General features: G+C 35.9%; 1 protein-coding gene across 1 annotated transcript; it reads left to right on the forward strand.

Annotated features, from left to right (window-relative positions):
- The first annotated feature begins 11,830 nt into the window (after positions 1-11,830).
- Positions 11,831-12,880, forward strand: LOC106348847 (nucleoside diphosphate kinase 1). The gene is made up of 3 exons (XM_013788662.3): positions 11,831-12,020; positions 12,154-12,202; positions 12,352-12,880. The coding sequence occupies exons 1-3, from the start codon at positions 11,970-11,972 to the stop codon at positions 12,696-12,698; spliced, it is 447 nt and encodes a 148-aa protein (XP_013644116.1). The 5' UTR covers positions 11,831-11,969; the 3' UTR covers positions 12,699-12,880.
- The last annotated feature ends 1,232 nt before the right edge of the window (positions 12,881-14,112 follow it).

The following is a 14,112-nucleotide window of genomic DNA, read 5'->3' on the forward strand; positions in this document are numbered from 1 at the left end:
AGAAAGTAATAAGGCGGGAAGAAAGTCAATGGTTCTGGTCTACTAGAAAATAATGCAACAAGAAAGTCAATGGTTCTGGTAACCACTTATCATGGAGAGGAACACGGTACACACACTTCATCAAATCGCGTCTCGACCGTGCCATGGTTAACTGCTCTTGGTCGGAACTCTACCCTATGGGCCGTAGTTGGTACCTTCGCTTTGAAGGATTCGACCATAGACCACTAGTCACATATTTCAACGCGTCAGGGCCAAGGAAGCGAGGTCTGTTCAGATTCAACAGAACCCTTACTGACAACGAAGAAGTTACGGACCTGATAGGCACTACGTGGAACAAATCCCCATTAGCTACAGTCATTCAAAAGCTGAACTCATGCCGTAGAAGGATCATCCAATGGACGAAAGAGCGCAATCTCAAAGCTAACCAAGTAGTGACTGAAACAAGAGTGGCACTAGATAAGGCACTCTCCGCAGCAGTTCCTGACCTCCCTCTCATAGAGGAGTTGGTCAAAACTCTTACAGCAGGATATAAGGAAGAATAAGAATTCTGGCTCCAGAGAAGCAGAATCCAATGGCTGAAAAACGATGATAGAAATACCGGGTTTTTCCATGCAGCTACAAGGACGAGAAGACTCCAGAACTCGCTTGCGGTTATTGAGGACTCTCAGGGAAAAGAGTTTTATGAAGAAACGTATATTGTCTCGGTCATTTCCAACTACTATTAAGACATGTTCTCCACCAAGACAGTGGGCGACTTCTCAATAATCCACAACCTCCTCCCGGGAAAGTCACAACCGAGATGAATGAGCAGCTGACGAGAATGCCAAGTACACAAGAGATCAAGGAAGCTACCTTCTCTATTCATAGAGGAAAGGCGCCGGGACCGGACGGATTCTCATCAAAGTTCTACCAGGCCTATTGGCATATTGTGGGAGAAGATGTCACAAGGGATGTCCTGCGCTTCTTTGAAACCGGCATCCTCGAGCCACAACAGAATGAAACCCACATCCGCCTTATCCCAAAGGGTTCAAGTCCGAGACAGGTTGCGGACTACAGACCGATTACGCTATGCAATACACATAATAAGATCATTGCTAAAGTCCTCACTAGGCGACTCAAACTCTTCCTACCGCAGATCATTTCCAAATCCCAATCAGCTTTCGTCTCGGGTCTTGCGATTGCCGATAATGTGCTGATCACCCATGAGACGCTCCACTTTCTATGGACATCTGAGGCAATGAAATTTTGTTCCATGGCGGTAAAGACGGACATGAGCAAAGCCTATGACCGGATCGAGTGGAATTTCCTCCAAATGGTCCTCTCTAAACTGGGCTTTGACCCACGATGGATCTTGTGGGTAAGGGCTTGTGTTGAATCTGTGTCATACACGTTCCTCATCAACGGATCACCTCAGGGGTCAGTCAAACCATCTCGTGGCATACGACAGGGCGACCCCCTATCACCCTACCTCTTCATACTTTGCACAAAAGTTCTCTCAGCCCTCTGCAACCAAGCGCAAGAGAAGGGTACACTTACAGGCATCAAGGTGGCTAGAGGCTGTCCGTCCATCCACCACCTACTCTTTGCAGACGACACTATGTTCTTCTGTAGGTCTAGTGTGACGGGGGTACTGAAACTGAAAGAGATCCTCAATACTTATGAAGCTGTCTCCGGCCAGCAAATAAACCTTCAGAAATCTATAACCTTCTCAGCCAAGACCCCACAAGAAGTCAAAACAAGAACCAAAGCAACCTTGGGGATAGCGATAGAAGGAGGTATAGATAAATACCTTGGCTTACCCGAGCTGTTCGGAAGAAAGAAGCGAGATATATTTGCATCGATCCTGGACCGGATTAGACAAAAGATCAACAGCTGGACTACATGTTTCCTATCTGGGGCAAGAAAACAAGTCCTCTTGAAGTCTGTTCTCGCGGCCATGCAAAATTACGCCATGTCTTGCTTTAAGCTTCCAGCATCTCTCTGCAAACAAATCCAGTCCCTCCTCACCCGCTTTTGATGGGACGCGATCCCAGAAAAGAAGAAAATGTGCTGGGTGGCTTGGTCCACACTCACGAAACCGAAATATGCTGGAGGCCTTGGGTTTAGAGATGTAAAGAAGTTTAATGGTGCCCTATTGGCAAAGATAGGGTGGCGCCTGATTAATGATCCTACTTCACTGGTGGCTCAAGTTTTACTTGGAAAATATGCAAAGAACTCCTCTTTCTTAGTGTGTACTGCTCCAGCAGCGGCGTCACATGGATGGAGAAGCATTCTCGCCGGCCGCGAACTACTAAAGAAAGGACTCGGATGGGTGGTGGGTAATGGATAGAGTATCAAGGTGTGGAGTGATCCATGGCTGTCTTGCTCGAGACCAGTTACACCTATCGGGCCACCACCACACTCGGACGTCTCCCTCAGAGTTAGCAGATTCCTCTGCCCCATCTCTAATACCTGGAAGATGGAGGATATCAGGAAACATCTTCCTCAGTATGAAGGTCAAATCCTTAAGATCATCACTAGTGCAACACATGTGGAAGATAAACTAGTGTGGCTTCCGGAGATGAATGGGGAGTACTCAACAAAGACGGGGTACGGTGTTGCGTGCGCATCAGAGGCCACGACAACGACACTGCCCCAACCCTTTGACTGGCTCAAGCATGTATGGAATGTTCAGACTGCCCCAAAAATTAAAGACTTCCTTTGGAAAGTCATCAACAAGGCGATACCTGTCAGATCCAACCTAGAGTCTCGAGGCGTCCTCCCCTTCCCCTGTAAGAGATGCGGGGACTATGAGGATGACCTCCATGTCTTCAGAACCTGTCCTTTTGCTAAAACGGTCTGGGACTCTGCTCCCATTGCTTGCATACCAGGATGTAACTCCCCCTCGCTTGCTACCATACTCATTGATGGTCGCAAGATGATAACTCTGCCCCCTGTGGGTCTCTCGGTGCCATTGTGGCCATGGATAATGTGGAATTTGTGGAAATCCCGTAATAAATTGTGTTTTGATGACAGATCATTCTCAGAAATGGATGTGATCCTCAAGTCAATCCGAGATGCGAAGGAGTGGCAAGCAGCCCAAACGGTGGAGGTCGGCTCTCGACAGCAACACATGCCCGCTCCACCAGCAACACGAGCTCCTCGTCAAATCTCGGGACCATCCTGTTGGGTAGATGCTGCGTGGATCCCAGTCACCGAAACTTGCGGAATAGGAGGCATCTTCAAAGGAAACATCTCACCGCCGCTACCAATCATCAGCTTCACCCAAGGTTCTATCTCCTCAGCTTTAATGGCAGAAGCCATAGCTGTTCGTTCGGCAGTCATGAGAGCTGCATCGTCAAACATTAAATCACTCACGGTTCTGTCCGACTCCAAAGTCCTCATCTCACTGGTGAATGCTAAAGAATCAAGGCCAGCTCTATTTGGGATTTTGTTTGATATCTTTCATTTCAGTTCTGTTTTTGAGACTATCTCTTTTGTGTTTGTTCCTCGCCTTGAAAACTTTGAGGCTGACTCTGTGGCTAAGTCAGTTCTGGCTCTAGCAAACAATATCTCTCTTTCGGGGGTGTAGACGGTTTTTAGATTAATGAATTAGTTGTTTGACCAAAAAAAAACTAGTCTAAAGCAAATTAAATCCCATTTGAACTCAAAACATAAAGGCAACCCCTTTTTTTAGTAAAAAAGAAAAGAAAAGTTGGCCTTATGTTTCCAACCTTATCGGCAAAACTATCAAAGTTTCTAAGAAAAAACAAAAAATAATATTTGTAAAGAAAGTTATATTTCAGTTTTCCCTCATAATTAAAGCCAATAAAAACATAACAACTGTAAAACACAATATCTGAAAACCTCTTTGCAGAGAACTCCCTCTTGTTCTCTTACATAATTTTTGAATATTTTTATTTTTTTAATAATACATACTCTCTTTAGATATTATTGTTGGACTTGTTCTAACATCCAAGAAAAACCGGATACCCAAAAAAATTACAGTTGTTTGTCCAAAAGATCATATATTCAGATGCAAACTTGTAGGCTATGCAAATTAAGTAATAAACTAAAGGAATTGTCTAGTAACAACTTTTATTTCATTAATCTTCCAATTTGGAACAAAACACTATGTACTTACCAGGAATATAAACACCTGCAATATCAGCCTTTTCCCACAAATTAATTCTGATGTGCAAAGCTATATAACTAATAAACAAAAATTACAATGACAAACTGCAAAAACCTTTTATTCTTCTTCTTATTCGAACAACTAATGATTCAAATGTCATTGTTGCCCATCTGAATCATGCTCTTTTAAGGCAGTCGAAGTGAGTGAGAGGACACGGGAGTTGGTTGGATAGTGAGGTATGATAACGGGTCTCAGGCCATGTTTATCCCTAAGAAATCCATTTGGGTTTCTTAGGTTTTTTTTTTCTAAAAAAAAAAAAATTAAAAATTAAACCAATCGCGGGTCGCCACGAGTCAGTGGAACCCGTGAACAGACTCACTAAAATCGGTTCTTAATTAGTAGTTTTTGTAATCGATCCTTAAAAGTTTTGTGGGGACCCACGCAATAAGAATCTCACTAAGGACTCTGGATAATCATGCTTTTAGAGTAGCTCCAACAGCAGCAGGTTTAGCTAGGAGGAATTCTTATTTTTTTTAATAAATGCAAAATAGTTAAAAATAAGAAAGAACAATATAAAGTTCTTAACAAAAGGGTTTTAAGAACCGGTTGACGATGAAAAAGCACAGATGTCACTCTAGGAATGTTTTATTTGTTTGACAAAATCTAAACATAAATGAAATAATTATAATAATAATATATATATATATATATATTTAAGAAACTTGTATGGGTTCAAACCGATAATGGTGTTCTTATATTGCTTCAGGTATGGGAAAGGTTTCAGGGGCTACATCAATTTCAGAAGCAGAAGGGATGGGTTTCTTATATGTTCTCCAACAGACTTGGACCATGGAATGGCGCCATGTTTGGTTACAAGAATCTTAAACAACTCAGAAAAAAGTATCGATCTTGGGAACAATCTGTTTGATATAAAATACTGGAGGTCTCTACTTCCTGACCTATATATCACTCGAGAGAAAATATCAGGTACTAGATATTTTATTGAAGAAATGTCTACTCTTTTTATTTTATGTATTTGATGTTCCGCAGGCTTAGCTAATTGGCTATTTGTACTCCTTTTTTTATAGTGTAAATTATATATTCAGTTGATAAAAAAACCTTAGGGTTTGAATGGTAACCAAGGGAACGAAAAGGAACACTACATTCCTTAACGTTTCTCAAAAATGTTACCATTCATGAGGAATATTTTTTCCTCTTCATTCCTCATCATTCCCTTTTTTGTAGAGAATTATAATGCAAATTTGTTCCTTGTTAATTTTGATAAGGAACTCTCATTCCTCATCATTCCCAAATTTTTATTCCTATTCATTCTTTTCCTATTCATTCCTAATGTTCTTCGATGGTTACCAGTCACACCCTTAGTTTAATTTTATTAAAAAAGGAAATTGGCATCAATAAGACAATAACCATAAAAAACTATAATTAGAGAATTAATTATAACAATATAATGACTAGATAATGTGTATATTCTGTATTAATTATTTTTTACTCTTCATACTACACACACCACAAATTTTTCTTCTCTCTCTTTCTATTTACAATTTTTTTTGCTCCATCTCTGATTAATCCATTTCTTGGTTTGCCTTAATCATGACCTCCATCTGTAACATCATCACCACCACCGTTATCGATTTTTTCATTCGTCGCCTCCATCTTACTTCCACCACCGCTGTTACCGATTGTTTCATTCGTCACCACCATCTTGCTTCCACCATTGTTGCCATCTTCTTTTTTCCACCACCATCGCTACAATTTTCTTTCCACTACCACCACCGCTCGTCATCTCTTTACCTTCTCCCACCTTTTTTTTCCTTATCTTCCATCATATGTGGTGGTTTCTCCTTCTCTTCAACTCCAGCAACTCAACCATCTTATCTACTAATCATATCTCTTGTTCCGTCCTATGATTCTTTTTCTCCTACAATGTAATATCTGTTTTGTTCTATTCTATTAACCGAATGTACAATAATAATAAGATTTTTTTTTTTTTGATGAAATTTCAAATTTATTCATCTTTTATGGGAACTAACATTTACAAAGAATAAGAGTTTTAATAACTACTTTGCTAAACAATGTTTGACTAAGTATAAACTAAAATAAGGTAAAAAAGATAGAAGAGCTGCATGACTACATAGTGTGAGTGAACCACCGTCGCATAAGCCCCTCAAGCTTATGCCATGCTTTGTACTTAAGCGATGAAATGCGATTCCTTATCACTTTGTCTACTGTCTTGCCCATAGCTTCTGCTGTCATCCAACTAGTGTGGTGCCTCCGCGCATTCCGTTCCCTCCAGATATGATAAATAGTTGTTTGAAACAACATTTTGATAAGAATAGTATCCATTGACCCATCTCGGAGCCCCTCCATGTGGTCTAGTGTGAGCTGCCAGTCCGGATCAGTATGAGAACCCATGATGCGATTTGCCAGTCCATGCCAAACCGTATAAGAGTATGGGCATGCAAAGAACAAATGGTCCCTTGTCTCATCAACCTCGCCACACAACGTACAACCCTGTATCATCCCCCAAGACCGCATCCTATCACCAGTGGATAACCTATTCTTTACAGCAAGCCAAGTAATGAACGAGTACCGGGGCACCCCTTGCGTGAACCAAACAACCTTACTCCATCCCACTGACCCCTTTTTCACTCGAATTTGGTCCCACGTCTTCTTGGAAGAGAAGTTCTCATGATACTCATCATCTCCAGCTTTCCATAAGACCACATCTCGTCCATACTGAGCATCAGGGACTGGTTCAGCTATGATGGCAACATGAAGCTCATGATAGTGTCGACTCCGCTCTCCTCGTAGTGCCCATTCATTCTGTTTAACCGCTTCGCTAACAGTAGCTCGCCGAGGTAGACCAATGTAGGTGGTACCAGCAGCACCCGTGATATCAATCAAGCGTCCCTTATCTAGCCAATTATCAAACCAGAAGTAAGTTGATTTACCATCCTTGACCTCAAACTTGAGAAAATTATAGGCAGTATCTCGAAGCTTGAGGAGTTTCCTCCACATCCAAGACCCTTTCTGTGTATCCCTTACATCCCAGAAGGAACTACCCTTGAGCAAATAAAATTTGATCCAACAAACCCACAGTGACGTATGCTCTGTAAAAAGTCTCCAAATAAGCTTAAGCGCAAATACCATAGAAGAATCTCTTAGTCGTCTTACACCCAAACCACCCTCTTCTTTGGGATAACATAGTTCTGCCCAGCTAACCTTTGCCTTATGTGTTTGGTTGGGAGATCCAGACCAAAGAAAAGCGCAGCACATACTTTCAATAGTATCGAGGCACTTGGCTGGCATAATGAATGCTGAACCCCGAATAATAAGATTTTACGGTAAGGAAAATGTATTACATTTTGTTGTTGTACTATTTCCATGAATCAACTGATTTATATTAATTTGATCAAGACAACGCTTTTACAAACAAAAACATATCACTACTATATTATTGAAAATCGACAATGGCCATGAATGTGTTAAACACCGTCAACCAATAATACAAAGACTATAGCATTTAAATAAACAATGTGGTATAATATATGATATGGTATTAATTATTAGAACTGGAAATAAATAAATAAACAATATCACTAACTCCTCCGCAAATCATATGTTAGTATGATTGTTATCCTTCAACTCTGAAGAAAATAAACAATTCAAATTGAAATGTAATATTTTGTTTCGTTATATTTCATTTGAGAATAAAGAATAGAAATAAAACTTTACAATTTCTCTCTCTCATTTTATTATTCTTCACAATGTTTTATTACTGTGAATGGTTATTTAATACTATCTATTTAATACATATAATATTTTATAGTATATCATATTGCATTGTCAAACGGCCACATGCGGAAAACGAAAAACTTGTCTATTTTTATACCAAATTGTCATATTCAGCTATGCATGATTATATTCTTATTTTTCTTCTATAATGTACACTTCACTAATTCACCCTAAAAATAGTTTTGTTATGAGTTTGTATTTTGAATGATAAGTTTCTTTAGAGTCATTGGCATGGAAATTACATAATACTCCTTCCGTATCACTTTAAGTGATGTTTAGGGATTTTAATTTTGTTTCATATTATGTGATGTTTTCGTTATTCTAGATAAAATATAATGTCATTAAAAAGTTGTGACCAATTATAAAATATTGTATTTTTTTCTTATTAGTTAAACTAATTTTATTTAATGTTACTTTTATGTAACCAAAATAAACTACATAAAATTTTGTATTTTCTTAATCTTTATGTAAAAACCTTAAATACCAACTAAAATGATAGGGAGTAATTTGTAGAATTGGAAGAATAGGCAAATAGTGTTAAAGCCGGTTCCAATAACAGTATAGAATTACATTATTGTCCCTATCGCTTAAACAAATCTAGGAGTGAGAGGTTTACGAGGTGACATAGTGTAATGACGATTTTATTCAAATTATTCCACCATCTTTACGAGATCCATCCGACATAATCTCACTAAATAATAATCCATATTTCAACATCTTTTCACTCAATAATAATCCATGGACATTTGCCTCGTCACGCAACGATAACATGATAATTAGCCAGTTAACATAAAAAAAATTCTTATGCAATATACTATTTAACCAGAATAACTGTGTTTAATAAATAAAATTAGTGAAAATTGTAGATGTTACCACATAAGCCTAATATAATACGTTAGAAAGACATTTTTATAATATTTGTTAATTATTGATATGAGTGTTAAATAATATATTTTACTTATCTCAATCATTTATAAGTTAATATCATTATTCATTGATTATTAGATGGTATTTAATTTTATATTTACCGGCTATTTGATCAGTTGTTATTTTGCATCTAAAAAAAATTAAAGTATAGTTATGTATGATTACATCACTGACTAAACAACTTACATATGGTGTATGAATTGCTAGATGTAAAATTTATATTGTCGGCTAAACATAAAATTAACTCTCTGAAAAATTGCAACACAAGATAAAAATTTGATGGTAAAAATTATGTACTCGGCTAAACATAAAATTAACCCTCTAACAAATTATAACACATGCTAAAAATTTACATGTTTAGCTAAACATAAAATTTACTTTCTAACAAATCGTAATGCATGATAAAGATTTATGTGTTCGGTTAAATATAAAATTAACTCTCTAACAAATCACGACACATATGACAAAAATTTACATATTCGGCTAAACATAAAATTAACTCTCTAAAAAATCGTAACACATGATAAAATATGATGTCCAGCTAAACATAAAATTAACTCTCCAAAAAATTGCTAACACATGTGATAAGAACGGTTATTTAGCCTGAGATAACTTTATAAGTATAACTAATCAATGTTTTGTACATGCTACAAACGATAGATGGTTTTTGCATCTGTAGTTATATCACTGTTTATGTAATTGCACCCCATGAAAAAGCTGGTCTGCTGTACTTCTCTTTTACTCCACTCTAGTAAGAAAAATTATGTTTATAAAGAGAAAAAGGAACAAGTTAATCTTATGAAGTTGTACAATAATAATTTTTACAACCCAAGGCATTACCAAATATTCTTTGATTCACCCCTCTACTAACAAAGTTTGCAAATAAAACATGTGGAAGATGAGTTTTATGCAAAACTATACTAAAGCTGGGATAAAGATCTTGAGAACTTTTTTTTTTTTTGGCAGAAGTTTCATAAGAAGTTGAAAAGAAGCTCTCTAAAGCATTAACGAACGAGCTAAAACAAGACACTGCAAACAAAGAAAACCTAAGCAAAAAATGAAAACCTGAGTTAAATTTACTAGGAGACTGATGATGAAAGGGAAGCACATCAGCAGCTACGAAAACTAAAAAATTTAATAACCACTTGAAAGAAAATATAATAAACAACTCTGTAGAGGATAAACCCAAAAACCTTATCAGTAAAGTAAAAACAAAATCAAAACGAGAAAAATGATTTACCTTTTAGAAGAAAAATGAGAAATGAACATTTTTTTTAGATCTGACTCAGCCTTCTTTATTGTTTCGGCTTTTAAGAGCATCTCCAAAAGACATATTATAACTTCAAATAAGAAGTTTTTTGCTCTCTAAAAAGAAACTTCAAAACTTCAAATTTAAAGTTTTCTATTTTTATTTGCATTTTGGTCCCTACAATCACACATCACCTTTACTATTCATAAATATTTTCTCGTTTATTGTTTTAATCCTTAAAAAAATTATATCTCATAAATATTTTAAATTTTGTTTACAGATTTTAAATTTTACACATAAAATTAAATGAAACTTTAAATTAAAATTTAAAATATTTTAAGCTAGATTTAGATAATAATAATATACAAAACAAAACTTAATAAAAAGATTTTAAAAAATTATATGAATACATAAATATTACACAAATTTAAATATTACAACAATAAATATTGTCCAATTTTTTTTTTGTGTAACTGAAGATGGTTGTTGTTGTTGTTTTGGATGTCTTTTTCGTACAATTCTTTCTTGTTCGTATCGAATATATTCACGAATATTAATATAATCGAAAAGAAATTAGTCTTTTAACAATATTCCATGTTTCTCTTTTATTTGTTGTTCCGATCTAATGTATTTACAAGTATCAATAATACATAATTTCAACAACTTTTAGTTCGTAATCTGCAATGTAAAACTGAGGAGAACCATTTTTACTTCGAAATGCACTAATAGATCATATATGCATTACGAAAATTATTTTATGAAATAATATGGTATTTTGTTTTAATTTTAATATTAATAAAGTTATTTTTATTTAAATTTTTATATTTTAATAAAATATTTTATTAATTAATATTGTTGTAATTTTTATTTATATTTTTTTATTTTAATAAAATATTTTATTAAATAATATTGTTGTAATAAGGTTATATATGTGCTAGTTATTTACAAAAGTTTTATGAATTTAAATTAGTTATGACAAATATAAAGATAATATTATAAAATATAAATAGTTTTGAATTTAAAATTTTGATTTTGGAGAAAAAGAGAGGTTTGGAAACTTCAAAATAGTTCTTTTTGGAGAAGGTCTGAGAAAACATATAAGAAGAAAAAGGAAAAGGAGTTTAATTTTATTTTCCAAGGAAAATGCAATAAATGGAAACCCTTTGATCCAATTAAGATCATATATCACTTTACTTCTACTATGTATCGATTTCTGGGTATTTTCATTTAAAAATAAAGGGAAAACACAAATTCCTGGGTGTGGACACACCGGTCTTCTCGCCGGATTTGGTCACCGGATTTGGTTAGAACGTCGAAGTGCTCCTCCGCCATAGCTCTATCTCAAATAGATCGGAACGTCTCCTCTTCCTTTTTCGAAACTCTCTGTCTGTAATCTCTCCGGGTTGATTTTGGGATTTGAAAATGAAGAATTAAAAATTTGATGGAAAAAGTACAGAGGAGTTTTTGAGTATAGAAGAAAGAGAAGGAGAAGGCTTATTCTAGGTTCGCTTAGGTTGGTATAGGGGCAGAACAGTCATTAAGAAAAATGTACATTGGAACTTCCAGATTTGCAAATTAGTGTGTGTATATACCGAGTGCAGATTTTTTTTCTTTATCACGTTTGGTTCAAATGCCCAACCAAACATGTTAACGTTCTAGTTTCAAGTGAGGCTTGATGGGCCTTTGAAGAAATGATTAATGAAGTTGTAGAAAATAAACAAGTCTTAAGGGCCCATTAGGCTGAACCCTCTACAGCGAGAGCGCATATTCTGTGCATTTAGGGTTCCTCCTATATAAATCTCTGTCTTCTCTTCATTGCGTCTAGATATTGCCGACGAGTGAACTGGTAACAAAGATCTGACAATGGAACAAACTTTCATCATGATCAAGCCCGACGGCGTCCAGAGGGGTCTGGTACGTTTCTATTAATCTTCTTCATTGTTTCTGCTATGTAACTTGAGAAACTTGTTTTGTCTTCTGACAACAGTTGTCGTCAAATCTTTGACTTTTCTCACAAGTTTACTGATTATGTCTGCTCCTTCTTCAGGTCGGTGAAATCATCTGCAGATTCGAAAAGAAGGGTTTCACTTTGAAAGGTAAAATAGCTTAAGCTAATGTAACTTTCTATAGCTCTGTATAGTAATGGAATAGATCCTTTTTATCTGGCTTTGTTTTGTATTTGAGGACATAGAGCGGCTGAATGTAATGAATTGATGATAGTTGGTTTATTTGATTCTATGCTTAGGTCTGAAGCTGATCACTGTGGACCGTCCTTTTGCTGAGAAACACTACCAAGACTTGTCTGCCAAGCCTTTCTTCAGTAGCCTTGTTGATTACATAATCTCTGGTCCAGTCGTTGCTATGATCTGGGAGGGGAAGAACGTTGTTTTGACAGGAAGGAAGATCATTGGAGCAACTAACCCTGCGGCTTCTGAACCAGGAACCATCCGTGGGGATTTTGCTATTGACATTGGCAGGAACGTGATCCATGGGAGCGACTCAGTGGAGAGTGCTAACAAGGAAGCTGCTTTGTGGTTCCCTGACGGACCTGTGAACTGGCAGAGCAGCCTTCATTCTTGGATCTACGAATGATTCTGACGCGTGTGGTTGTTTGTTACCCTTTTTATCCTTTGGTTATGAATCGAAACATGTCTCTCCGTTTGTTACCTTTTTTTGCTTGTCTTCTTCCGTTTGCTTGTCTCCAAGAAAGCCTATCGATTTTCGTTGTCAGTTGTATCACCGATATCTGAGTTGACATCTTTTATTTTGCACTAGGTGTAGTTGGAACATAAGTTACTCTGTTTTAGGTGAATGTCATTTACCAACCAACAACAAATTATATTTATCAATATTTGTAACCTGTAACCTATAAGTAGCCTGATCTGCCCTTTGAACAAAAAAAATAGCTTGATATGCCCGTCAGAATTATGGGGAGCCTTCTGGTATGTATCTTTTTTTTGGTGCAATCTGGTATTCATCTTGTTGTAAAACTACGACAGCTATCAGAGTAGGTTCGTAAGTTCAATCATGGAAGGAGGTTAAGAAACCTTTATAAGATATCTCTCCAAGAGAGGAAAAACTTGCTGAAGTAAAACGCAATCATTTGGCGGCGATAACCCAAGGACTGGTTACATATGTTGTCCATTTCCTCAGTCTGATTTGCCTTCTTACAGTAGTTCTTGCTGAGGTCGTGTTTCCACTAGTTCTAACCAAGCTGCGGAAAGCGAGTGGTGAATGGTAAACAATAGATATAGGATATGATTGTCTATCTTGCATTTGCTTTTACGTTTCTTTGTTATAATTAATGACACTATAACAAACGTAAACGCAAAGAATCAGAGACGATTTTTTTTTTCTTTTTTGCATTTAGATATTTTTTTGGAATCCTCTTTTCAGTCAAAAGGATAAATGTTTTGAAATTTTTTTTAGGTCAATTCGAAAAACATTAGTTTCATAATAAAAGGGTAGAGAGAAATAGGAAGAAGGAGAAGAGAGGGAGTCAAATTATTAGTTGGTGAAATATAGTTTTTTTTTTTGGTTATAGGTTCAAATTTTCCTTTTTTTAGAAGATATTTTTTGATGTATTTTAAATTTCCAAAATATAATTGAGTTTAAATTACTATAGTTTTTTGGAACAATTAAATTACTTTTTTTTTAACCAGGAACAAATAAATTAATATAGTTTAAATTTGTCAAATAATGTTATTCACAAAAAAATTTATATATAATAAAAATTAATGCACTTTTAATATATGGTATAAAATGAAAACAATTTTAAAAATAAAACACAGAAATTAAGTACCATTCTGTTAGTATTAATTTGATAACAACTGGCTCATTACACAGAAATCACTTAAAGACGTGGAGTGTAGACCCTGCCAGCAGTGATTGGTTTCACGGTATACCAACATTTATGATATTTTATTGCTAATGAGCTGGAAATTACAAAAAGGAATTATAATCGAAAAAAAATATATTTGATGTATTATTTTCAGGTGCACATAAG

The sequence above is a fragment of the Brassica napus genome, chromosome C9, assembly GCF_020379485.1.
Source record: "Brassica napus cultivar Da-Ae chromosome C9, Da-Ae, whole genome shotgun sequence".
NCBI classification, from domain to species: Eukaryota; Viridiplantae; Streptophyta; class Magnoliopsida; order Brassicales; family Brassicaceae; genus Brassica; species Brassica napus.

Excerpts from the sequence above, each read along its gene's own strand:
- LOC106348847 (XM_013788662.3), top strand. The coding sequence starts at position 11,970 with ATGGAACAAACTTTCATCATGATCAAGCCCGACGGCGTCCAGAGGGGT. Across the intron at positions 12,021-12,153 it reads ACGGCGTCCAGAGGGGTCTG|GTCGGTGAAATCATCTGCAG; the intron begins GTACGTTTCTAT and ends CTCCTTCTTCAG. Across the intron at positions 12,203-12,351 it reads GAAGGGTTTCACTTTGAAAG|GTCTGAAGCTGATCACTGTG; the intron begins GTAAAATAGCTT and ends TTCTATGCTTAG.